The sequence below is a fragment of the Saccostrea cucullata genome, unplaced genomic scaffold (assembly GCF_032062105.1).
Source record: "Saccostrea cucullata isolate Sc308-1 unplaced genomic scaffold, CSIRO_AGI_Scuc_v1 ctg3885, whole genome shotgun sequence".
NCBI classification, from domain to species: domain Eukaryota; kingdom Metazoa; phylum Mollusca; class Bivalvia; order Ostreida; family Ostreidae; genus Saccostrea; species Saccostrea cuccullata.
Window position 1 is genome coordinate 35,707 of NW_026936231.1, and position 27,916 is coordinate 63,622.

General features: G+C 35.2%; 1 protein-coding gene and 1 long non-coding RNA gene across 3 annotated transcripts; both read left to right on the forward strand.

Annotated features, from left to right (window-relative positions):
- The first annotated feature begins 4,352 nt into the window (after positions 1-4,352).
- On the forward strand, positions 4,353-11,606 carry LOC134245026 (zinc finger protein 664-like). The gene is made up of 3 exons (XM_062727273.1): positions 4,353-4,430; positions 5,071-5,138; positions 10,332-11,606. The coding sequence occupies exons 1-3, from the start codon at positions 4,355-4,357 to the stop codon at positions 11,538-11,540; spliced, it is 1,353 nt and encodes a 450-aa protein (XP_062583257.1). The 5' UTR covers positions 4,353-4,354; the 3' UTR covers positions 11,541-11,606.
- Positions 11,607-24,959: 13,353 nt separating this feature from the next.
- LOC134245027 (uncharacterized) lies at positions 24,960-27,483 on the forward strand. Of its 2 annotated transcripts, XR_009987348.1 has the most exons (4): positions 24,960-25,127; positions 25,237-25,346; positions 25,673-25,835; positions 27,087-27,483. It is a non-coding gene; the product is annotated as an uncharacterized LOC134245027 (long non-coding RNA). The 2 variants fall into 2 exon arrangements; XR_009987347.1 differs by having other exon boundaries at positions 24,960-25,346; positions 27,087-27,479.
- The last annotated feature ends 433 nt before the right edge of the window (positions 27,484-27,916 follow it).

Below are 27,916 nucleotides of genomic sequence, written 5' to 3' on the forward strand. Positions count from 1 at the left end.
AATACTAACATTTGTTTGTAATTAACACGAGGAATTACACTAATAAAGAAACCTTTTCTAAGACCTTTAGGCAGAGCGAAATATGAAATGAGTGACAAGGCAGTTTCCGGCGGAGAAATGTAGCGATCTGTTGCGTATTCCTCCACCTATCACATCCGAGGTTTGAATGGAGCGTAGCGGAGTCAGCCGAGGATTGCCGATTGTGATTCCTGCAGATCACACGCCAAATGCGCCCATCTTCTATATGTACTTTTTACATTTTTTAAATGATCCTGAGTTGAAAGAGGGCAAAGCAATGTAAGCAAACGTATATTTATTTATTTTATTTTATACATTTATTTCCCAAAACATACGACAAATATTGAGGTAAAACTTCCATAGAAACCCTCACTTAATGCCTCAGCTCGGGTGCCAGAAGCTGAGGGCTGGATCTCCTATTTTTTATATCTTTTTTTATCAATTATATCCTTGCGTATTTTTTATTTAAATGATGGCCAGATCAATGTTGATTTAATTTATCTTATCTATTAATTATTTTACTTCCCTTCAAATTCATATCTATTGATTATCTATTGTTTCATTTACATATTTATAATTTTTTTTTTAAATCTCCGTGTTGTTTTTATTATTTCACAGAAACCATAGACCTAAAACGAACAAAGGGGGCGTTCACTTTTAACGTCGGGATCGACATTTTGATTTGTTTATACGAAGAAAGCCACATGTAACAGTTCACACGAATCGAGCACATTTTACTGATTTACTAGGTAATATATGATTGCTAATGTAACAAAAAAAGATTTTATTTCAATGACGAACTATGTTTGATACCTGAGATAAGTTAAACCTGCATATTCTTACATCTCATTCTGCAAGATTTACATGTCGGTATAATGCCCTGTTAGTATAATGCCCTGATTGACCTGATGACATACCGGGTATATAGTTTTAGTTGCATATTATTTTTATTGAAAACTATGATAATTATCTTTTTCTTTTAGAATCATAAAGAAATTTCAAAATGCTAAATAAAATAATATGTATTAAGTTTTATTTGATAGATTAAATTGACATGGGAAAAATGTCCTTATTTTTGGTATAATGACCTGATGACTTGGTAATATGAAAACCTATGATAAAGGCATCAGAGCTCCAGATAAGGTGCGTATTTGCAGAATACGCATTGAATTTTACAAAATACGCACTGAAAAATTAAAATAGGACATACTGTTGTGCATTAGCCATCGTAGATAAGCATTACACTACAAAAGTACTGCGTACAACGTGTTGTAATACAAGTAGGTCAGAATTTACCTAATGATATAAATTGAGGTAAACTCAGAGTTTGAATTTTCTTAAAAGGAAATACTTACTATTTTAAGCATTTTAATAACCAGGAATATTCTAGTAATTGCGACAACAACCTCCATTTTGGGAGAAAGAATCAGAAATTTAGATTAAAATCAATTTCTTTAAGTAGAAAGACTATGTACGTGGCATAATTACATTTGAGCACTGTTACAACGCACTTTGAAAAATTACGCACTTTGAAAGAATCAGAGATTTAGATTAAAATCAATTTCTTTAAGTAGAAAGACTATGTACTTGGCATAATTGAGTTGGCTCGCATAGTGAGCTACTCCCTGTTGACATAGCCGTTTCAGAACTGTAAATTTTTTCACGCATTCATTAAGGTGATCCATACGCCAAATATGATAGTTCTAGCAAAAAATGCTTTTGTTTGAGTAATTGTATAAACTTAGGAGGTAAAATTTGTATAAAATTTCATACTGTTACATTATTTATATCTTCATGCTTTTAAAGAAATTTTTGATTAAATATCTGTATGATGTACAATTACTGCATATGAATATATGTTCAAGCATGTTAGGCGGATCTAATCTTCCCATCTGAAGTTTATTTATAATTGACCTAGAATACTCCCTAACACAAACACCTGCTGCTCCCATTAGCTGCAGCTAGTCTGCTTGAAAAATCTATTTTTAGAATCCAGATTTGCTGTGGGAATCTTTGAACTAATTACTTCATAACACTGACCACTTCAGCTAGTGTGCTTAAATTCATTATAGAATACAGTTTTGCAGAGCTGATTTTCACAATAATATGTATGGAAGCCCATTAGTGCCAGCCTGTATATATAAAGGAAAAGCAATATACACTTTATTTTTGAACCGAACATATAATATTCAATCTCTTAAGATGCAAAATAAACTGAATATAAGGTATGGTCTCTAGATGTATGAAAAAGCTAAATTAACTCAAGCGAGTCAACTCACAGGCCCTTCAGGCCTTTGATTACATTTGAGCACACAAAAGCTTGTATCATCAATGTAAGATGATATTGTAATAAATGTAATACGTACATGTTAATGTTAGTAATACAAAAAATGTAGATTTTGAATTTACTTATCAAAAGTTTTCTTAGATTCTCTAAAGTTTCATATTTAGAAGAACAGTTGCACAAGGTTTGCATATAATGGTTTTTATTATGGGTTCATTGCCAATTGTTGATTTCTCTCAACTTGCTTTATTAATGAAAACTTTTTTTTCAGTTTACTCTTGTTTCAATATCTTAAATTGGGGAAAAGTTTTCTGTGTCTATGACTCAATGGTAACTTGACCTACTCAAGGTTACTGTATAATCTTACTTGTCAAATAAGAATGCTTCCCAAGAACAAATTCAAAATCAAATTAAAGGTCAAAACCTGATTTATATATATAAGAAGGGTTATCAAAAAGTTCGTGAACTGAGGCTATAAAATTAGTACCATGTAGTCTGTGCTTTTAAAATTCATATTGAAGATAAAACAACAAAAAATAAAGAAATGTTGAAAAATTTAGCCTGATTCGTTCATTATTTGCCAAATTATTATAAAATGAAAACGACATTATATGATCACCCGGCGCCGTCGCTGTTTAGTTTCATGACGTCTGACAACATCATTGCTTTTTTATGTCGGCATCTTCTATCTCATATATTTATTTTGATGAGATTCCCTAGAGCTGATTAAGGACTTAAAGCCGTCTTGTTTATATGACTTTACAATATCTTGAACAATGGCCTTCAATGAATATAATATTCCAAATGGATTAATGCATTGAGAGAGATCCGTGCTTGATTGTGCCGGCATATTTTGCTTTTGGAAGTCTAATATCTACAACACATGATCAACGTCATTTTTTGACGTGATTGATTTTTCATACCTCGACTGCAAATCGACATAAACTCTGTATCCCTTTTCTCTCTGAATCTATTTTGACATTAAAGACAAGTACTCTGGATGCATATTATTATTATTTCTCTGAAGCCAGTTTCAACATATTTTAGGTCTATACCAGTTTTTCAGGGGCAAAACTTTATAGAATGTTGGAAACGGAACCCCTCCCCCCCTTTTTACGTCATTTTTAAGGCCAAGTTTGTTTGGACATTCCGTATAAAATTTAGGATAACATTTCGTAGAGTTTCAAGAATGAAATGAAATTTTCATATTTTATGGAACAATTGTGTCCAGACACATACTTGTATTAAAGGGAATTATGGATGTCAAATGATCAACCAAGAAATTGTTTCTCAGTTACACATAGGTCGCAAAACGTCGTGTTCAAGGTTGCGCCGCCTGGAAAAACCATTCCATACAAAAACATTACTAATTTATCAAAAAATAAAAATTTATGAATTATGGTTTATTCTTTAGATAGAACAGATGATGCTAACTAGATAATTTAAAATTCATTGATGTGCTGTAAGCGGTTTTAATGTTATGACGCTAGTTCATAAACTTTTTGATAACCCTCGTATATAAACAAAATATTCTTCAAAAATTTTATTGAAAATCAAAATCTGCATTGATTTGAAAATCAGGGAGTAAATACACTTTGGGGTAAAAAATTATCTGGAGCTCTCGGCATTCTTTAATTCTTTTTGTTTCATTTTTTCAAATTTTATTTATGTTCAGTGGGATTAATAAAAAGATTTCAAAATGTTTTTCTGAAAGGTACCAATTTTCAATTGCTCAAAAGCACTTTTAAGAATTTTGACAGTGACCTTATTGAAACACTTAAGTCAGTACTCAATCGGTAAAATTAATGAATTAATTACATTGTGACATTTAAAAAAATAGAATTGTAATAATTTGATTTATTTTTTGCCAAATTAAAACAAATGGGTAAAACACTAGTGAACCTTGTGAGTTGAGTTTGATTTCCAGTCTAGCCCTACATTTTCTTCTTTCCTGATACAGATTTGGCACCGTAACTACCCGTGGAAAGAATGTGAATTACATGTATTCCTTTATTCTTTTACAGGTCTTTGAGAGCAATAATTGAACAGACCATGTCAGAGTTTGAGGTGGATACATCTATATCCAGTGCCAGAGATCCAGAATCTGACCAGAGAGAAGAATCTACTGGTATATATACATGTATATACATATAAATAGCAAAAATTCTAATTGTAAATGTTACATTTGCAAATATTCACGTTCACTGTGTTTTTCTAATAAGCCAACTGTGAAATTGATTTGATTTTTGTGTATACTCACGCATAAAAATATATACGTAGAAACTCGCATTAACTTGAAGTCACAATAAGATTACAGCACTGCTAGTTAAAGTATAGGACAGCAAGAAATTTAAATGTAGTGTATATTTTGGACATTTCCAAACATGTAAAATGCAACTATAAGGGATGTTTTTAAACTTGGTGTGAATTATTGGTGTGTGAATTACACAGACTTGCACGTATCCATAATTTTCATTCAGCGCTAGCACGCTCCATGAAATATGCCTATGTGACAAGTATGTGTGATTAACACACAAATAACTCACACAAATCTTAAAATAATTCCTTAATTATCTTCCTTAGATGAACCCTTTGAAGATAAAATATGTTCATTTCTGTATGACTTTCATTTGAGTGTCAGAGGTCTGTGCAACCGAATCACAAAGCGAGGTGTATTTTATTCATCTTCTGTACTTCATTTGTCATTCATGCATTCTTTCAATAAAAAAGGAATTGTAGATTTCTTCACTAAATTGTATTGATTGTAGAAAAGAAGTTGACCTTTGACATTTCTGACCCTGAGGGAGAAGGTCATCAACAAGAAGTAAAAGTGAAAGTAAGTCAAGATTTTGGTGACAATGTAATGTAGTTAAAAACAGTTTAGGTAAGTTAATATTTTGGTGACAATGTCCTGTAGTAATAACAGTGAAGGGAAGTCAAGATTTCGGTGACAATCTCCTGTAGTAATAACAGTAAAGGTAAGTCAAGGTTCTGGTGACATTGTCCTGTAGTAATAACAGTGAAGGTAAGTCAAGATTTTGGAGACTGTCCTGTAGTAATAACAGTTTAGGTAAGTCAATATTTTGGTGACAATGTCCTCTAGTAATAACAGTGAAGGTAAGTCAAGATTTTTGAGACAATGTCCTGTAGTAATAACAGTAAAGGTACGTCAAGGTTTTGGAGACAATGTCCTTTAGTAATAACAGTAAAGGTAAGATAAAAAATTGATGACAGTGTCCTGTAATAATAACAGTGAAGGTAAGTCAAGGTTTTGGTAACAATTTCCTTAATAAAAGCAGTTAAGGTAAGTCAGGATTTTGGTGGCATTGTCCTGTAGTAATAACAGTGAAGGTAAGTCAAGATTTTGGTGACAATGTCCTGTAGTAATAACATTGAAGGTAAGTCAAGATTTTGATGACAATGTCATGTAGTAATAATATTGAAGGTAAGTCAAGATTTTGGAGACAATGTCCTGTAGTAATAACAGTAAAATAAGTCAAAATTTTGGTCACAATGTCCTGTAGTAATAACAGTAAAGGTAAGTCAAGATTTTTGGTGACAATGTCCTGTAATAATAACATTGAAGGTAAATCAAGATTTTGGTTACAATGTTGTGTAGTAATAACAGTGAAGGTAAGTCAAGATTTTGGTGACAATGTCCTGTAGTAATAACAGTTAAGGTAAGTCAAGATTTCGGTGACAATGTCCAGTAGTAATAACAGTAAAGGTAAGGCAAGATTTTGGTGACAATGTCCTGTAGTAATAACAGTGAAGGTAAGTCAAGATTTTCATGACAATGTCCTGTAGTAGTAACAGTAAAAGTAAGTCAAGATTTTGGCGACAATGTCCAGTAGTAATAACAGTTAAGGTAAGGCAAGATTTTGGTGACAATGTCCTGTAGTAATAACAGTATAGGTAAGTCAAGATTTTGGTGACAATGTCCTGTAGTAATAACAGTTAAGGTAAGTCAAGATTTTGGTGACAATGTCCTGTAGTAATAACAGTAAAGGTAAGGCAAGATTTTGGTGACAATGTCCTGTAGTAATAATAGTGAAGGTATGTCAAGGTTTCGGTGACAATCTCCTGTAGTAATAACAGTTAAGGTAAGTCAAGATTTTGGTGACAATGTCCTGTAGTAATAACATTGAAGGTAAGTCAAGATTTTGGTAACAATGTCCCGTAGTAATAACAGTAAAGGTAAGTTCAAATTTTTGTGACAATGTCCTGTAGTAATAACAGTCCCCAGGCCAGCTTTAACAATTTGTTTGGTTGCTCTGTTCTACCTACCGGTACATAATAAAAATTGCTTGACTCAAAACTTTTAATTTTAACTTCCAAAAGACAATAATTATACACCAGCTTAAAAAGTGGGAGGGTATACTGTAATCGGTATGTCTGTCCATCCGTCCATCTGTATGTCTAGCTGTACGTCCATCCGTCTAGGTGTCCGTACGTCTGTCTGTTATGCTTTGGGGTACCTATCTCTTATCCGCAACTCCTCTTGTACCACAGAGTGAAATTTAATGAAACTTTCACAGAATATTTATTACATGTTGCCATTTTTGCACCCCCTATTTTTCTTTTTGATCTGACACATATTTTTTATTTCCCAGCTACAGCAAAACATGGACCTTGCCATTATATTCATATGGGAAGCAGGGGGTATTATTTAGTGAGCTCGTTGCTCACAGTACCTCTAGATTTCTTATGTATTCAGATATTTAGATTTTAAAAATGAAACAAAGAATTTGAATTTTCTGAGAAAAAAAAGTCTCACTTTCTTACCAACTGCGGTCTTTTTAGCTCACCTGAGCCGAAGGCTCAAGTGAGCTTTTCTGATCACATTTTGTCCGTTGTCCGTCCGTCCGTTTGTCCGTCTGTCCGTCCGTCTGTAAACTTTTCACATTTACGACATCTTCTCAAGAACCAATGGGCCAATTTTAACCAAACTTGGTAGTGTAGATATAAAATTGATAAAATCATGACCCCAGGGGATAGGGCGGGGCCACAATAGGGAATCCAAATTTTACATAGAAATATATAGAACAAATCTTTAAAAATCTTCTTATCAAGAACCACTGGGCCAGGAAAGCTGAAACTTATGTGGAAGCATTCTTGGGTAGTGTAGATATTAAATTGTTAAAATCATGACCCCTTGTTGTAGGGCGGGCTACAATAGGGAATCCAAGTTTTACATAGAAATATAGATGTATATAGAACAAATCTTTAAAAACTTCTTCTCAAGAACCACTGGGCCAGGAAAGCTAAAACTTATATGGAAGCATCCTTTTGTAGTGTAGATATTAAATTGCTAAAATCATGACTCCTGGGGATAGGGCAGGGCCACAATAGGGAATTCCAAGTTTTACATAGAAAAATATAGAACAAATCTTTAAAAACTTCTTCTCAAGAACCACTGGGCCAGGAAAGCTGTAACTTATGTGGAAGCATCTTTGGGTAGTGTAGATTCTAATGTTTTAAAATAAAAAAGGGAAGGGGGTTGTTAGGCATGATAGGTATAGCAAGAGGGGGAATCTGGTAAAGATCTGCATCACCCAAGTTACTCAGGTGAGTGATGTGGCTCATGGGCCTCTTGTTTTAATTCTGAGCAAACAGAGAGCAAACAAACCTTATTTTAAACTTGGCCTAAATTGTCTGTTCTGTCATAAGATGTCCATTTAGATTGTCAATATTGTACTCCCTTTGTAGATAAAAAGATGTTGGTTTACACCATGGCAACATTTAAAACCGCTTAGTCCGATTCTAATCGCAAAAAATATATTTGTTTTCTTCTTGAAAAATAATTGTCAATAAATTGTTTCAGCTTTCATCAAATTATATCCCCAAAGTTTTTTTTCTTTCTAAAGATACCAAAATTCAAAAGTTTAAAAAATGATTAATGTTGCATCACACAAAAATTATTCCTACAACTATATCGGTATTTGCAATATGCGTGAAATTGCCTTTGAAAAATTAAATCTATCTCTTATAACTCATTATGAAAAACAAACTCGAACATTTTTTTCCCAACAAAGTACATGTACACGGACAATATTTTAGCCCCTGTTACTTTACTTACTTAAACATGTTTTTTTTTAAAAATCATAAAAATATCTGATTATCCTTTATTCTTATTCTTTTTAATGTTTAATGTGCATATTAATCTTAAAATTACAGTGGAATATATTCAATTAATTTCTTTAATTTTTAGATCACCTGAGCCGAAGGCTTAAGTGATCTTTCCTGATCAAAATTTGTTCATTCTCTGTCATTATTGTCGTTGGCGTTGTCATCATCGTCATTGTCGTCGTAAACTTTTTACATTTTCTTCTTCTTTTCAAGAACAACTGGGCCAATTTCAACCAAACTTGGCACAAAGTATCCTTAGGTGAAGGGGATTCAAGTTTGTTCAATTGAAGGGCAACACCCTCTTCCAAGAAGAGATAATTATGAATTAGTGAAAAATTAATGGCATTGTAAAAAAAATCTTCATCTAAAGAACCACTAGGCCAAGAAAGATGAAACTCGTGAAATCATCTCAGGTAGTGTAGATTCAAATTTGTTCAAATCATGACCCCCGGGGGTAGGGTCGGGCCACAATGGCCGATCAATGTTTTACATAGGAGTATATAGGGAAAATCATAAAAAATCTTCTTCTCAAGAATCACTGGGCCAGGAAAGATGAAACTCATGTGGAAGCATCATCAGATAGTTTAGAATCAAGTTTGTTCAAATCATGACCCCTGGAGTAGAGTGGGGTCACAATGGCTGATCAATGTTTTACATAGGAGTATATAGGGAAAATCTTTAAAAATCTTTCAGGAACCACTTGGCCAGGATAGATGAACTACTTCATGTATAGATACAATGTTATATGGTCCTTTTTCCAAAACTGTGAATTTCATGGGCCCTGGATTAATGAAAGATATGGAGATAACGAACAGAATTCAATATAAAAGTCCATAAGATACAAAATAGGAGCAGAGCAAACAAAGACCTCTAAACATCAGAGGTGAGATCCTTTGTCAGTTCAATGTATAAATAATGGACTAACAATTTGTATAAAAGACGCAAGTTAGCATTTGACTCAATAATAAATTGTATTTGCTGACAAGGTCATTGTACATGTATTTACCAAGAACTTTGGAAATGATGAATTTATACAAAACTGCTGATTTTCTTGTTTTATCAACTTGTTTATCAATAATTTACCTCGTTTTAGAAATTGTTCTTCATAGGTAGAGCATGCTTAAAATTTGTGTATCGAATTAACTGAGACATATAAACGCCACATGTAGGTGATGAAGGTATATGTTTGCATAAGTAAGGGAAGTTTACAATAGAAAAGTTAAAGTTGTTACGTTTATCTAATAACTTGGCTGTTAGATTACCATTTATCGCTTTTTTCAAGTAAAATATTCAAGTATGAAAGTATCGACGGATCCTGTGTCATGATGGCACAATTAATTATTGATTAAAATTACTGGTTGGTTGGATGTCTTGCAATAATTAGAGCGATTGCTGGTCTTGCTCTTTAGAGATTGTTTTGTGTTAATTTTCAATTTGATGGTATTTCATTTTCTTGACACTTTGCCTAAAATTTTGACGTGATACTTACACATGAAATTTTACGCAACATCAAACTGAAATATACATCATTAATCATGAATTAAAGAAATTATTCATTGTATGCGTGTGTTCTTTCAAATTAAAAAAAATGTAAGGTGAACATTTAAAAGTTAAGTTTAGTGTATAGGAAAAAGTCTTTAATAGAACCACTAAAAAGCGAAAACTTAAGCGGAAGCATCCTGTCACAGGTAGTGTTGTTGATTCTAATCTGTTCAAATTACGACCACGGGGGCACATGTAGCGTCGGGCCGTAATAATAATTACTAATTAAGGGGGACATCTGGTTAAATAATCAGCATGACACTAGTTGCTCCGGTTAACAATGTGGCCCCTGGAACTCTTGGTATCTTCTGGATACCTTGAAAAACCATTACAACTGATTTGTCTGTTACATTTACAGAAAGAAGAGGCAGATTTTGCATCCAGACCAGAAAGTCATCTTTTGAATTTACACTATAGTGTAAATGAAATTGAAATTGGGAATTTCAAACAATCCATAAATGCTTGTGAAAGTGAAAGGCCCAATGCATGTAACATCTGTAGGAAAACGTTTAATCATCCACATGAGTTACAGAGACACATTAGTATACATACTGATGATAAACGTCATAAATGTGATGTGTGTGAAAAGTCTTTCAAATGGACAAGGGACTTACAGAGCCACATGAGAAAACATACAGGTGATAGACCTTATAAATGTGATGAATGTGGAAAGGCATTCAAATGGACAAGTAACATACGGAGACACATGAGGACACATACCAGTGAAAAATCTTTTAAATGTGATGTGTGTGAAAAGGCATTCATATGGACAATTGACCTAGAGAGACACATGAGGACACACACAGATGATAAGTCTTATATGTGTGATGTGTGTGGGAAGGCATTCACTCGGTCAAGTACCTTACAGGCACACATAAGGACACATACTGGTGATAAACCTTATACATGTGGTTTATGTGGGAAGAAAACCTACCAGTTAGGTCACTTAGAGTCTCACATGAGGACTCATACAGGTGAAAAACCTTATAAATGTGATGTATGTGGGAAGGCATTCAGCCAGTCACATTATTTGAAGAGTCACAAGAGGACACATACGGGCGAAAAACCTTATAAATGTGAAGTGTGTGGAAAGGCATTCAACTGGCCAGGAAAACTACAGATACACATGAGAACACATACTGGTGAAAAACCTTATATATGTGATGTGTGTGGGAAGGCATTTACACTGTCACATCACCTACGAGATCACGTAATTATACATACAGGTGAAAAACTTTGTAAATGTGATGTGTGTGGGAAGGCATTCAACAGATTAAGTACTTTACAGACACACATAAGGCTACATACAGGTGAAAAACCTTATAAATGTGATGTGTGTGGGAAGGCATTCAGCCTCTCACAAAACATACTGAAACACATGAGGACACATACAGGTGAAAAATCTTATAAATGTGATGTGTGTGGGAAGGCATTCAATTTCTCAGAAAGCTTACTAAGGCACATGAGGACGCATACAGGTGAAAAACCTTATAAATGTGATATGTGTGCGAAGGCATTCACCAGATTACATAACTTACAGAGTCACAAAAGGACACATACAGGTTAAAAACCTTATATTTGTGATTCGTGGTGGAAGGCATTCAACCTCTCACAAAACGTACAGAGTCACAAGAAGACACATACATGGGAAAACCCTTATAAATGTGTGTATGTGGGAAGGCATTCTTACACTCACAGCACTTCAAGAGTCACATGAGGACACATTTAGATGATAATGCGCATATATGTGATGTTTGTGGAATGGCATTCTGTTGGTCAAAAAACTTTAAAAGACATTGTAGCATACATAGTGGTGACAAACCTTACATATGTGTTTGTGTAAGAAAATCTTTGAAAATCGGATTTAAGCAAACACATGAGGACACATACAGATGAGAACTCTATGATGTGATGTATGTGAAAGGCATTTAAACAATTAAGTAACTTACAATTGTATATTTTTTTTGTATATTTCTATTAATATTACTTAGATATACGAGGGTCATTCAAAAAGTTCGTAGACTTTTGTCCAAACTTTTTTATTTAACGTCATATTATATCCAAATTTGGTACAAATATTTTAAGAACTAATTCAAATAATTTGAGTAAAAAAATTGGAATGTATCTTCATATTTATTAAAATTACCAAGGATTTAGAACAGCAAAAATGGGGGCACGGGGCACCGTCAAAATTGAGTAATTTACTAATTTTCACTTTATAGTATTTACAGCCATACCTCTAATAAATGGAGCTTAAAAGAAATAAAATTTAAATGTTTAAATAAAGTATTGCTGTATTAATTAAAATAAAATCAGGTTATGTAATATGTCGCTCCATTTAAAATATATCAGTTTCTAAATACATATGGACTTGATTAAGAAAAGCAAAAAACCATGACGTTTTAGGACGTCATGGAGCAGCAAGTAGCAATAAAATTGTACTTTACATTCGGGAAACTTCTTCTACAAGCTTAAAAATCCGTATAAACCAGGATCTGTATGAAAAATATCTTTGCATTTGTATTAAATAAAAAATACAATTTTTGAGTGGTAGCGAGTTTGAATCGGACGATGGATTGTCGGCAAAGAAAGAGGTTAAAGTTAAAAATATTTTCGAAAGAGTTAGGAACGTCATTGAACGTGATGTGTGCTTCACTGTTGCAGAATTAATAGAGTTACATGGTAAATTAAAGAATTCGAAAACAATGACATTCTTATTCTATAAGCTATATTTGTAGAATTGTTCGCAAACTAGCTGTTAAGTGTTATGGATATGTGTTTTTGAATGGGGAAGACGCTACAAACCGTGTTTGAAATTAAGAAACTTAGTATAATTTTGATAAACTTTCTCAACGTTGTCTTTGACGTTACAACGTTTGGTTGGTTAACCGTGCTCCGTGGTAACAAAACATGTTAGTTTAAATTTTGGCTAACATGAGTTCTGTTCATCAAATGGAATGAAACTTCACATTTCGACAAAATAAATGTTTACGTTTACGAAAATGTGTTGATCTATAATCTTGTAATAATTATATGACGATGAGAAGCATTGTCTGCGTATTTTTTGAATGACCCTCGTACGTATATCTTTTATGACGTTTAAGGCAAATTAATAAAACAAATACGTATATTAATAAAATATTATGTTTTAGTTGTAAATCGCTTTGAAATTGGTGGGAAAAAACCCCATTTTTGTCCTTTGAACAGTTGAAAAAAAAGCTTTGGTATGAATTTGTGAAATAAAAGTCCGTATTACCTTAAAAAGGAATTTTATGCCACGTTGAAAAAAGATGTTTTAAAAATATAAATATCAAAATAAAAAAGTTTTACCAACATTTTACAGTTATCTCTCTGTTTTCCCAAATACGTAATGTTTTTTTCTTTGAAAATCCATATTATTTTCTGTAAAAAATATTTAAATTTCATCGAATTTCATAACTTTTGAAAATTGGCTTAGGGTAGGCAGGTGAACAATACTATCGTTCGCAATTCTTTGTGTCATTAAAAGAACACTATATGTGTCATAATGATAAAAGTATTGACAACAACAGACTAATGCATAAGATTTGACAATGTTAAGTTTATGTATATCACAAGAGTGTATAAAACCTTCTGATATAATTTTTCTGTTGTTTGTTTTTCATGCATGTAAATGGATAACATTAAACAATTTCTTATTAATAATGCGAGGAATATATTCACTTAAATCCGCTTTAAAGAATCTACTAATATTTATTTTTTTCTTCTCAAAATCACTTTGTCAGAACTATGAAAATAAAGATACTGATACTGATTGATATTAGAATAATTCACAAACAATACATGTATATGAAAAAGGCTAAAAACACTGACTCATGGAAAATACAGCGGTGGGATCAGGAGCTAAGGAGAAGAAATCATTCCCTGTTGACCGGTCACACGATATAAATAATGCAGAAATTAAATTCAAACTTCTGTAGCCAGAAAGTATGTTGTTCATGTAAAAAAACATTTGAAAAAAAGTAGTTTGAAAATTTAGCCAAAATGAGGGAATATATGTAGGATAACAAAAGCGATATTTGTGTTAAATCATATTTATTTAAGAAGGTTACTCATGAAATCTCAAAATTTTGTTCTCGGAGGGGGAGTGTCATGCAGTATATGTGATATACCATTCGAAAAAAAAGGAAATTTGCAGTTATTTTTTTTAGATCATTCTTAATATTACTGTAACGGTCCAGAGATTTGACAGATAAGTTTTATACAGAGTTATTGAACCTGATTATTGTTGACATTTGTAGGAGAGTTGAGATGAATTTTTATGTGTTATAGTTACTGATATTGCAGGAATATGTATTAATTTATGCTTTGCATGTAGTTGATAGGTGATTATTGACAAGTTTAAGTAATTTACATGAGTTGAATAGTTTGTGCACATGTTTTGAGTTACGTAGAAATCAGCTGATCATAGCAGTAGTAAAGTTGTAGTGTTATTTTAGCTTACTTCATGTTTCAGGGATTTTAATTGGTCTTCTGTAGTAGATGAACCATAGATTTATAGATGACATCATGTTTTCTTGAAGTTTAACTTGTTTTCAGTTAATTATCGGCAGTTTATAAACTGGTAGATTTGTTTACGAACTTGGCGGTCGTAAATTGTGTAGGTCGAGCCCGATCGTAAAAGTTACGATAGTTTTAGGTTTTTTGGAGTTAATTCTGTTATTTGTTGATTTAAATGGAGATTAATTGACTTATTCTAATTGAAGGATGTATTTGGAGATTACTTTCATTCAGAAAAGTTGTCTTGTATGTAGTTATTAGATTTTTCTATAGACTTTGCAATTTACGGGAAATGTCACGAGAGATTCTCCAACGTTTTCCAACAAGTCCAATAGTTTCCAACAATTACGTCATGTTGTTGTATAAAAGAGAGAGATTCAAGGAATTTTCGCTCTTCTGCTAGGTTGATTCATTTAGGGAAGAAGTGTTTTAAGGGGTAAGGAGTTAGCATGGGTTGCGCGTTTTGAATTTAAATTTAATAATGACTTTTTAGTTTTAGTTTAAGAAGAGTCAGGGTTATTTTAAGGATTTTTAGGAACTTTTGGAATATTTGTGGAATTTTATAGGAAGTTTTGGTCAATTTTAGTGAATTTTAACTGAGAATTGGACTTGGTTAAAATTTGCTGGTTGTTTGAATATTTGGTAAATTGTTGTTAAATTTTAGAATTACTTGAAATTGTTTAGGTAATTTATACATTTAGCTAAGGAAGCTAGTGTATTTCTAAATTTTACTACTGTTTTTAACTGAAATTCAGACTTAGGAAATTTGCAGGAATTGCTGGTGTTTGAAATTTGTTAGGAATTAATTAGGTTTAAGGGATTAAGTTTCAGTTATTGGTTTTTACTTTCATCCAGGAGGTCTGGGAGGAAGTTCTGAGAATTAGGAGTTTTGTGATTTGAATTGAGGTTGGTTTTAGACAGATAAGTCAGGACTAATAGGTGACATAGACAGACTGAGACAGAGCTTAGAATTTGTTTGTTGATTGTTCATTTGAGAGATAATTCTTATAATAAATTGTAAAACTGTATTTTGTCTCATTTCAAGTACACTGTACAGAGATTTACAAGGTTTTATCAAAGTGTGATTTTCCAACAAGATGGAAATTGTGGGATATAAAAGAGTAAGAACAGAGTAATGAGATAAATGAGTATTCAAGAATTTTATTGACTTCCTTAGGTCTAGGTTGTAACGAGCTTGACAAATGGAGAAGAAAAACTGAGAGATTTCGTGTATTTATAAATTTAGTGTAACTTAGAGAGCGCGGGTTAATAATAGGAAGTTAAGGTTTTGGGCAGTGGTGTATTATCTGAGTTCATTGATTAAAGGGAGATAATTTAGTGTGTGGTGATATAAGATTAAAGAGTATTGAGTTTTGAACCATTGTGCCATACTAGCCCTCCTGAGCTCGGGTTGAGCTGTGTAACGCAAGCCTTGCCACGAAAGATAAGACAGCCCCTATAGATAGAGTGAGGGAGTGCGGTCCCAATAGTAGTAGAGGATTGTTGCTCCCCCACCCGTTACACTTGGCGTCGCCGGTAGGATTTGTATTTCCAACCAAGGAGTGTTGGTACCACAAATCCAGTGAAACGAAAATCTCTAACTACAAAGATGGTGAAGAGGAGACAAGAAGCCTCAAGAAAATCTAGACAAGAGGGAATTCAAGCTGAACATGAGGAGATACAACAGATTACAGATGATGAGATGAACATTGAAGCCTTAACTGTCACTGAAGGAGAAACAGATTATGAAACCACAGAAAATGAATTTGGGTCATCTGAGGAAGATGTCATGCCAAGTACTGTCAGACTACAAATCAACGTTGGAGCTGAAGTCCATAGGAGAAGCAGTCCATCGCTACCAAGCATTAGGCGAGATGCAGGTCTACATGAAGTGAGAAGGCCTACACCAGTGAGGCATGTTGGAAGACCTGGATTACGGAGGAGGCTGGGAAATGCTGATCTAACAGAACAACCAACTCCTACAAGAAATTCTTCCAACGATGCGGGAGACAATTCACCTGGTATTTACAATGTAGTAAAAGGAGCCTTGAAGGAAATGACCAGTCAGATTGTATCAGCTATCCAGACAGCGTTTGCTGGATTCACCGCCCAACAGAACACTGACTATGCTACCGAGAAACTGGAAAATGGTAAGTCCTTTGACCGCCTTGCGAGGAGCATGGCACATCAGAGGAGGAAAACCCAGTTAACACCCAGGGACCAGTATCAACCCCCCTCATCTTCAGAGGAAGAGATAGAACCAATACCCAGGAGACGTTCATCAAATGGCAGTGTCAGGACCAGTAAAATTTTCCAACCAACCCACAAAGGCCAGAAATCAAATGTGAAGTTACCAGCTTTTACAGGTACGGCTGAAAAATGGGAAGTTTGGTACAACAGATTTGAGGCTGTTGCCCATATTGAGCATTGGACACAGGAGGAAAAACTGCGAGAAATCCTCCCAAGGCTACAAGGAGTAGCTGGGGAGTTTGCATACGGACAGTTACCCACCTCAGTCCTAAGTAACTACAAACGCCTACTGAAGGAGCTACAAAGCAGATTTGGTGAAGTTGAGACTACCAAACTCTACATAATGCAGTTTACCCGCAGAAACCAACAGCCTGGTGAATCAGCTGAGGAGTATGCTGCTGAGCTTAAACGTTTGTATGATAAAGCTTACAAAAACAGAGGCATCTCAATCAGACAGGAGGATTTGTTAAGGAGATTCCTCCTAGGACTTTGAGACCAGAAGACAAGGATTTTTGTGGAACTGAATAAGGAGCCCGAGACAATTGAGGATGCTGTATATCATGTGGTACATTACCTGGAGACCACCAGATATCCCCATAATCCAGAAGACAGTAACAGGAAGGAAAAGAAACCCACAAGACAGGTCAATGCTCCAGTCAAGCAGAAACCTGTTAAAAAATCAGTAAAGCCACAGGAAAAGCAATCAACAGGATGGAAGTCTGCACAATAGAAATACCAAACAGGTGCTCCAGGGACTATCACCATACAAGAAGGAGATCTTCAAAATCTGGTAAATCAGTTGGTAGATGAAAGGATCAGATCTCAGATACAGTCTAAAGAGAGATCATCTGATTCAAACCAATGGCCAGGGAGGAGGGAAAATCCCACCAATGCCTTCAATGTAAGATCACCTTACAATGGTAACCTACCAGCACCCCAGAGACAAGCAGATCCTCAAACAAGTAGAGCAAATAATGGAATTTGTTTTGCTTGTGGCCAAAATGGACACTTTGCCAGGAGCTGTCCACTGAGGAATCAACATTATAACAATGAGGGGAGATTCCAACAGAGTACTCTTAGTACTGCCAATCAACCATCCAACGATATCCAGCGAAGTGGAGATGAAACCTTGATGCAAAGTTCCTCTCCAAACTTGACCCACTTGTCGTCAAACTAGAGGGGGTCACTCCTGTTGACCAGGGAATGACCCAAACTGAGGGGAAAGATAACGGTCATAGAAAAATGCAGGAGACAACACAACCAACAGGAGAAATCACCCTTTGTGATCAAGGTATCACACAAATTGCAAGACAACTCATGAGGAGTGAGGGCATCTACATAAAAGGGAAGATTCAAGGCATGAAGGTCATGCTTACAGTCGACACGGGAGCTATCCGGACGGTGCTGTCAGACCGAGCCTACAGGAAGATCCCTGAGGATGTACGACCCCACTTAGAGAAGTCTTACATGCTAACCAATGTAAATGGCCAACCTCTGAAGGAGATGGGGAAAGTCAAGTTCAAGTTTGAGTTAGGAGAATTGAAGTTTGAGGAAGAATTAGTTGTGGCTGAAATTGAAGATGAAGCGTTATTGGGCTTAGATGTGCTGATGAAGGGTCCTGGTGGACCAGCAATTATTAATCTTATTGAGGGTGTCATCCTGTTGAATGGTTGTTCCGTTCCTTGCATCAAGAACCATCAACCCAGCCGACTGAGGAAAGTTCGCGCTGCGGAAGACTATTTAATTCCCGCCAGATCAGAAATTATTGTAGATGTATTTGTTGACAGGGAGGAAGATGATTGTTGTGACAAGTCTAATGATTTTATAGTGGAACCCTTAGAGAAGTTTACAGAGAGATATCCGTTGTTGATGGCAACTACATTGGTGGAAACTAGCAATAGTGTCACCAGTAAGGTGAGGATAATGAATCCCTCTGACGAAGAGGTGATTCTTCATCAAGATACCGAGATTGGGGAAGCTGAAAAATTGGAAGAGAATCCAACATTATTGTTAGCTACTGAAAATGAGGCTGAAGTTGGAATCAGTACGGCAGTTAGGAGAATTCAGTTGAAGAATCCAACACTACACATCATGTGGGATACCAATGAAGGGATAATAAGATCTGTGGCTATGGGTGGAACTTCAGAAGGAGGCAAAAGTGGAGTTGTACCCCCTCACTTAGCGGAGCTGTATAGTGAAGCAACTAAAGATAGATCAGAAGATGAGAAAACTATCATATCGGCCTTGCTGAGGAAGTATTCAACGGCTTTTTCAGAACATGACCAAGACCTTGGCTTCACTAATCTAGTTCAGCATGCCATCGACACCGGAGATGCGAGACCTATCAAGCAGCCACCTCGACGGGTGCCATTTGCTCTCGCTGGAGAAGAGCATAAAGTCATACAGGAGATGGAAAACCAGGGCATCATACAGAGATCCTGTTCACCATGGGCATCCCCACTTGTGTTAGTGAGGAAGAAGTCTGGGAAAATTAGGCCATGTGTGGATTATAGACGGTTGAATTCTGTTACAAGGAAAGATGCATACCCACTTCCACGGATACAGGAGTGCCTTGATACTGTATCGGGAGCGAGACTATTTTCTACATTTGATTTGACATCAGGGTATCATCAAGTCCCCATGAGGAATGAGGACATACCCAAGACTGCCTTTGCTACCAAGTATGGGTTGTACAAATTCAAAATTATGCCGTTTGGCTTGTGTAACTCTCCAGCTACGTTCCAGCGACTGATGGAACTGGTACTACATGGGCTACAGTGGCAAACCTGCTTGATATATCTCGATGATGTGATAGTCTACTCCTCATCCTTTGATGAGCATGTCAGCAGAATAGAAGGTGTACTAGAGAGAGTAAGTAAAGCTGGACTTAAGCTGAAACCAGAAAAATGCCAACTTTTGAAACCTGATGTTACTTTCCTGGGCCATATCGTCTCTGGAGAAGGAGTCCGCACAAACCCTGACAACGTACAGAAGTTGGTTCATTGGCCTACACCGAAGAACATCACAGAAGTTCGCCAAGTCTTAGGAATGGGTAGTTATTACCGTAGGTTTATTAGGGATTTCTCCACTATTGTTAGTCCCCTGACAAACTTACTAAAGAAGGGCACTGATTTTGAATGGACAGAATCATGCCAAAGAGCCTTAGAAACACTCAAAGCAGCTTTAACTGGTCCAGAGGTAATGGGTTATCCACGAGATGATGATGGATATATTCTCGACACCGATGCAAGTAATGTTGGAATAGGTGCTGTCTTAAGCCAGATCCAGGACGGTCGCGAACGAGTGATTGCATATGGAAGCAAGACGCTCAACAAATCTGAACGCAACTATTGCATAACCGACAAGGAGTTGCTTGCCGTGAAGTATTTTGTAGAATACTATCGCCAGTATCTACTGGGTAGAAAATTCCTGGTTCGTACCGACCACCAAGCTTTGATATGGTTATGCAGTCTTAAAGCACCTAAAGGCAGAATTGCCAGATGGTTGGAAATCCTGTCCGCTTTTGACTTTGAAATACAACACCGTCCAGGGAACAAGCATAACAATGCTGACACTATGTCCCGACACATGGATTTGACAAATTCTGAGGGTACTGAGCATGCAAGCCTGAGATGTGGACCCTGTGCCAAGTGTCAACGTCGAACACAAGAGATGCAGGGCTCCCTGAGTCAAGTCGAGATAGAAATACATCACAGGGAGGAAAGACACAAGCAGTGAGAACCCGCACACAGATGGCAGAAGATACATGGACACCCTGGTCAGGCGGATATTCCAATGATCAACTGAAAGAATTACAAGAAAATGATGAACACATTGGTCCTATTTTGAGATTCAAGAGAGAGAACCATAGACCAGAGGGGAAGGAAATGGGAAAATATAGCCCAGCAACTCAACATTATTGGCAGGTATGGTCTTCCCTTGAGGAAAGGGAAGGCTTGCTGTTCAAAACATTTGTATCTTAAGATGGTACTGGACCTCATAGCCAATTCCTAGTCCCGGGAAAACTGAAATCTGAAGTTTTGTACCAAATGCATAACTCGGTTCTATCAGGACATTTGGGGAAGAAGAAAACTCAACAAAAGATAAAACAGAGATTTTATTGGTATGAGATGAAAGAAGATATACAAATCTGGATTGCAAAATGTGAGGTCTGCTCAGCAAATAAACCACTTACAAAGACCCCAAGGGCTCCTCTAGGACAGATGCCAATTGGTGCTCCCATGGACAGAGTAGCCACAGACCTGCTTGGCCCCCTTCCGATCACACCTAGGGGTAACCGGTACATACTCACCATGACGGACTACTTCACCAAGTGGGTGGAGGTAATCCCTGTGCCAGATCAGACTGCTGTCACCTGCGCCAATGTCATGTTGAATGAGTTTATCTGTAGATTTGGATGTCCCTTAACGATCCACTCAGATCAAGGTCGTTGTTTTGAGAGTGAAGTTTTTCAACAATTGTGTGAGCTTTTTGAAATTCGTAAAACCCGCACAAGTCCCAGGAACCCAAAGTGTAATGGTCAGGTTGAAAGGTTCAACCGTACTCTGCTGGGAATGATCAAGTCCTATATCCGTGGGGAACAAAGGGACTGGGATCTTCACTTAGGTTGTCTGTCTGGGGCTTACCGTGCTACCCAGCATGAGTCAACTGAACTTGCACCAAATCTTCTGATGCTGGGTAGGGAAGTGAGATTGCCTTCCGACGTGACCCAAGGAGGGTTGCCGTTGGAAATGCTGAAATCTAAGAGTAGCCCTGCTAATTATATTTTGCATGTTCGAGAGAAAATGCAACATGCACACAAAGTAGCTAGGAAACATTTGGAGAAATCTTTTCAAAAGAGGAAACAGATTTATAACTCTAGGACAAAGCTTAGGGTCTACAGTGTTAATGATAGGGTCTGGTACCAGGAGGACTTGCGCCGAGGAGGCACTTGTCCCAAGTTGCAACCTAATTATGTAGGACCCTGTTTGATAACAAAGAAACTTAGTGAGCTGAACTTTGAGATAAAGCTACCTAAGGGTCGGTGTGTTGTCGTGAATCATGACAAACTAAAACCTTATGACTCAGAATGACTTAAATAGTTTTGAGAATATATATATATATATATATGTGTGTGTATATTTATATTTTGGTCTTATGGACATCCATAGTTGTAGGAAACATGGGTGGGTAAAGGTATAAGAGAGATTCTTTTACACTGTCATTTGTAGAAACATGTATTGATAATCATGCTTTTATATTCTAGAACCATGTCGAAGATGACAGGATTGTTGAAGAGGGGGCGAGCCTACCGCTGTGTCCAGTGCCCTGCCTTCATCGCAGAAAAGGGGAGGATGGAGACACACCATTACAAATATCATCTGACCGCAGAGGATTCTCCTTTTCACTGTAGTCTCTGCCATTATAGTGCCAAAACCTATTCGGACTTGATGAGGCATACCTTGACCTTTTAGTCCCACGAGCGGACCAAAGTTGAAAGTATGAGGCGTGGGGAGTTTATAAACGATGATTATTATTTGAAGCGAAATGACCGCCCTCACAGATTCACTATGGCGGACTATGTGCCTCTCAACAGAGAAGAATCAGCGACCTATTGGGAATCGAGAAAAAAACCAGCTACATCTACCGTCGTCAAGCCAACCCCAGAGTCTACCGTCGTCAAGCCAACCCAGAGTCTACCGTCGTCAAGCCAACCCCAGAGGCCCTGGCTGAGGAAGCCGGGCCATCTGTTCCGTTGTCAGCTCCTTCCACTCCCGTCCCAGCGGTTGCTGAGGACTTCCTGGAACAACTCCTAGGAACCGGAGAAGATATGGAAATACCCGAGGAGACAAAGACGGATAGACAGACAGGGACGACCAAGAAGACAGACAGTGGGACCCAGACTGTGGATACAGGGGAAGTGACTCTAAGGGACATAAAGAGAGCCGTGGAACAGCTGCAGACCTTGGTGGTGGTTGAGATTGGGGGACTGCGGCGAACCGTTAGAGGACTGCAGACAGCTCGACAGATGGAGACGGGATCGAGGAGGCGCCGTTGATGGTAAACAAGAAAGAGAATAGAGATTCGACCTGACACAAGATGAAACACACCCTTTAAGTCCGGCTTAATGGTGGCTTATAGGTCCTTAATGGTGGTTTAATGGTTGTCTTTAAGTCACCATTAAGTCACCATTAAGCACCTTTAAGTAACATTTACACCACCATTAAGTTACCATTAAGCCAACTCAAAGTCCGTAATGGGTGCTTAAATGTAGCTTAATGGTAGCTTAATGGTGGCTTACAGGTCCTTAATGGTAACTTTTAGACCACCATTAAGTCACCATTAAGCTACCATTAAGCTAGACTTACAGGTGCTTAATGTCCAAACTCCATTTAGCTACCATTAAGCTACCATTAAGCCACCATAAAGCCACCATTAAATCACATTACGCAGTCGATAATATTGTTTATATGGGTGAAAAATTATTTTTATAGTGATTTATCAATATTATAAATGTAGAGTTCGCTTATATCTTGATTTGGTATAAATTATGAAAAAGAACGAAATTCAAAATCCAAAATTAAAAAAAAAAACGCCAGAGTCGGGGCGCGATCCCATGACCTTAGGGTTGCAAGGCGAACGCCTAATCCATTAGGCTATCGCCGCTGTTGATAATGTTGTGAAAATATTAAATATTTGACCTTTATTTTTTTTTTTCAAAATTTGTTTATTTAATAGTATTTTGTTGAACATTTCCAAAAGTCTTGAATTGATTTATTAATCAAAATATAAACAATTTTATTTTTGGATCTTAACACAATAATTTATATTTCTACACTGAGTTCGGCTTTTAGATTGATGTAATGTGATTGAGTTCTTCGCTGTTATTCGAAAATTTTCGAAATGTAAGCATTAAATCATGATTGAAAATAAATTAATTATAGATTAAACACAAAAGTCTATCATCGAAAAAGAAAGAGGAAAAAACAGATTCTACTATTATTTTTTATATACAGCGGATATTAACCCCTTCACTTCCGTATCGGTCAAATTGACCGATGGCGCGTTAAAACACGACTTCGCGAAAATAAGATCTCCGTATCTATTTTGTGGTAGCATGAAGGTATATAACCTATATATCATCTTTTTGGAAATTTTCTCTACTTTTAAAATATCTAAAAAGATTATATCTTGATTGCCGGTATTTAATCGATTTTACGTTGTAAAGACAAACGAGACTTTTTGAAAATGGCGTAATTTTCCAAAGCGATTGCCGAATTTCCAGACGATTGACAATTTTTTTCCTGATTAACTTTATAAGAAAGCATGGTATATTCTTAAAGAATATTTTCTCTACTTTTAAAATATGTAAAAATTATTGTTATTACTTTAATATATATTTTAAAAACAAGAATTTTTTTGCACTTATGTGTTTTTTATCGATTTTATTCGTAATATTTAAACAAAGCTCAGTTTTACGTTTATTTCTGTGTTGAAATAGGAAAAACAAAATAAAGCTGGTAATAGTAGAGAAAATTTCCTTTCCAACAAGCCCTTATATGCCTTCTTACACTCAGTATTTTCTTAATTACGATAATTTGAATTTGTGACCTTTGCATAGTTTTTATGGAAAAATCGGTCAATTTTACATGTAACGTCAAGGTCGATATTGTTGCGTCTTACTCGAAACAACAAATTCTTTTATAAGACTTTTTTGACCATTCAAATATATTTTTTACTGAAATAAATGCATAATACAAAAAAAAAAGATTTCAAAAAAGAAATATATACTTTCGTTCTGCCTTTTGTGAAGTGAATGTTGATTTATTCATCTACATGCAATGATGTATATTTCATGAAGCGATATACAATATTGATAAAAATTGTAGATTTCCAAAACGTCGATCTTTACTAAAAAAAAAATCAATCAGATTTTTAATATTGTTGTATCTTGTTATACTGTATACTTATTAATTTGCAATTAAATTAGATCTATATTTAACAATACAAAAACTCGCATTTATAAATAAATACGACTCAATACTGTATGAGTTGATACGAATTGAAATAAACACGTGTTTCCGCTTTGGTGTAAACATGATGGTGATCCGAAATCTGAACGTCAATTTTCATGATTATTTCACGACGAAGATCATCACATCAATGAATCAAATAATACGGATATGCCTTTGGTGAGAATACGTGTATATTGACTGAAAAGTTTAAGTTTAAAACGCATTAGTTCACGTTCAAAAGAAAACTAAATGTACACATGTACTAGATCTTTATGTTTCAGTGTGCGTGTTTCGTATCGTTCAGCCAATTTTGCATTGCTTTTGAACTTTGATGCTTTTGACAATCACTCGTAAGTTCAAAGTAAAATCAAAGTTGTCATAATAATGGATAGTTGTTTTTAGTATCTATGTACCAGTGTGTATAGGTGTACATGTACCACTTTCACATTGAAATTTTAGGGTGCTTTCAGCATATGCAACAATACTTTCATCTGTGAATACCCACTTTCTAAGCCCACCATGAACTACGAGCGGAAGGTCAATTAATATGTAAGGACACCAATGAACAGGTAAATTTTTATTTTGGTATTGAAAATTTCTGTATTTCTAAAATTTAAAAAAATAAAATCTAATTTCATTTGTGTCATTCTCATGATATCGCATTCATACAAGTTTATAAACATTTGATTTATATTTTGAAAAATAAGTGTTTGAAACACATAATACTTATGATGCTTGATTATTCATACAGACGTATTATATAACATGATTTAAACATGTAATATCTATCTGAATGAATGCTGAGATATGGAACAAACTGTTTTTATAGACTGCTGTTGTATTTCCAATCTGCATAAAGTATGTGGTTAGAATTTCCATTTTCTAAATTTTTCAGACACTTTCCAATTATCCTACATCATATACATGGGTGGTCAAACTCCCTGGATGGTTTATCAACACTCCCATGATGACGAACAGCCTTGCGCCAGGAATTTTGCCCTGAAGTAACATTGCAGTCTATTGTCTCCTTTCTTTTTACAACCCTGGCAGCCATGCAGGTATGAAATCTATGAAAGCCATGAAGGGACATAGAATTTTTAAAATTTATAAAAGTAAACCGAGTTCTTGATTTATACAATCCATTCTCTCGGATTGACAATATGTTATAACAAATTGCAAATTCATTCTCACAGATTACCAATTCGTTCCCTCAAATTACACAGTCCGTTATCTCAGATTGTATAATTCATTCTTTTAGTTTAAATGATTCATTCCCTCGGAATGTAAACCCTTCCCATGATTTCGTTTAAATTATTTATCTGTACATATCGGATATGGTAATACCGGTACATGTTTAAAAAATAAAATATTGTAGTATTTTACATCCTAACTTTTATTATTTACATATTACGGTCCAAAATGAGAAAAATACATGAACATTTTCAAATCCATGTGCTAGTACTGATATTTGTACAACAAAAAATCTTAGAAGTTTTTGTGTTACTTGTAGAATAATTGAAAGTCCTAGATACATGTAGTAAAAGTGAATATGGGTCCTGTGTAATCATAATATTTCTTAAATAAATATACGTTGAATTAGTTATGAAAGAGGTTGGAAACGACCGGTTGCTGAAACAAAATAGATAGAACGCACTTATTGATTAAAATGGTTGGATGTTTCTGTAAATATATGTAATGAAATTCAAGAGCACAGATTTCCAAAATCATAAGACTGACGTTGTAACAAATCAAGATGTTGAATTATCAATCTGTGAAAACAAATTACCAGTATGTAATTCGAGATCTCAAATTATGAATCAAGAGGGCGAATTAGTAATCCTTAAGATCGGATTGTGTAATTTGAGATCTCATATTATAAATCAAGGGAACAATTTAGTAATCCTTGGGATTAGATTGTCTAATTCGATTTGATATCATCTTTTACTTTTTTGAAAAATTTACGTGTCCCTTCCTGGCCTTCGTAGCAATCTAATGCCAGATTTTTTTTACATGTTGCGATAGCGTAAACAGAGGTCAGGCTTTAGTCAGATTGCCATATATGCTATTTGTTTTAGTTCAGTAATTTTACCATGATGGTTTACTACAAGTTGTTAAATTATCAGTCCTGATACATTAAATTGACTTAACAATATCATTTAACTACTTGGATCACATAATGAATACAATTTTAATTTTAAAAGGAAAATCAAATAAACGTAGTAATTTTAGCATTCTTAATTTTATTTATAAATATAAATTTATATATACAATGACATGTATCTGTTTCAAAATACTTAAATCTTTTACAGGATAGAAGCTGATCACTTGTACTTGACAGCAAATAATAATGTCTTGGACAAGTCAAAGAATTTCCTCCGGTCTTACAGAGAAATGACAGTTGATAAAAGAATGGTGGACACAAAGTAAAAGTGCTCTTCAACATTTTGTTGAAGATTTCAGTCTGATTTGGAATTCATCTTGCAATATTTCTGTATTTGTATATTTGGATATAAGCGTCAAATTTTCAACTTATTGACTAAACAGTTTTGCATTAAGTATTGCCAATGCTATCTATTATTATTTCCCTCCAAGATAACATGTCAAATCTTTATTGTACCCCTTAAGCTCTGTTATACCAGAAAAACTTGCAATGAAATCATTTAGTTTTTTTTTCTTGTTAAATTAAATCCATGAAAATAAAGATTATTTTTAATGTCATCAAGAGAATGGATTTCTTGTTTAACAAAAAGATAGTATACATGTTTTGCTAGGGCTCTGTAAGAAGCAGACCAGAATTCTTTGCTTGCAAACTTTGTCATTCGCCATTTTTATTACGTCAACTATTAGATGATTTATCCATGTTTGAAGCATTTCAAAATTGATATTTACTTACAGTTTAAAGCAGAATTCTGTACTGATATGACCTTGACCCCCTGAAGAACGAGAGTGTCAAGGTCAATTTTTAATACAAAAATGTTCTTTCATCTTTATGGCCCATATCTTACAAGCAGTATCATGAAATATACAAAAAGTGTCTAGAATTTGTCCAGAATGTGAAATAACAAACATGTATATAGCCAAAAACTTTAAAATGATGTTGCTTAGCAACCACTTAAAGGTCATTAAACAGATATTTGAA

Coding starts and splice junctions, on each gene's coding strand:
- LOC134245026 (XM_062727273.1), top strand. CDS start 4,355: ATGTCAGAGTTTGAGGTGGATACATCTATATCCAGTGCCAGAGATCCA. Junction 4,431..5,070: donor CCAGAGAGAAGAATCTACTG/GTATATATACAT, acceptor TATTGATTGTAG/AAAAGAAGTTGACCTTTGAC. Junction 5,139..10,331: donor AACAAGAAGTAAAAGTGAAA/GTAAGTCAAGAT, acceptor TTACATTTACAG/AAAGAAGAGGCAGATTTTGC.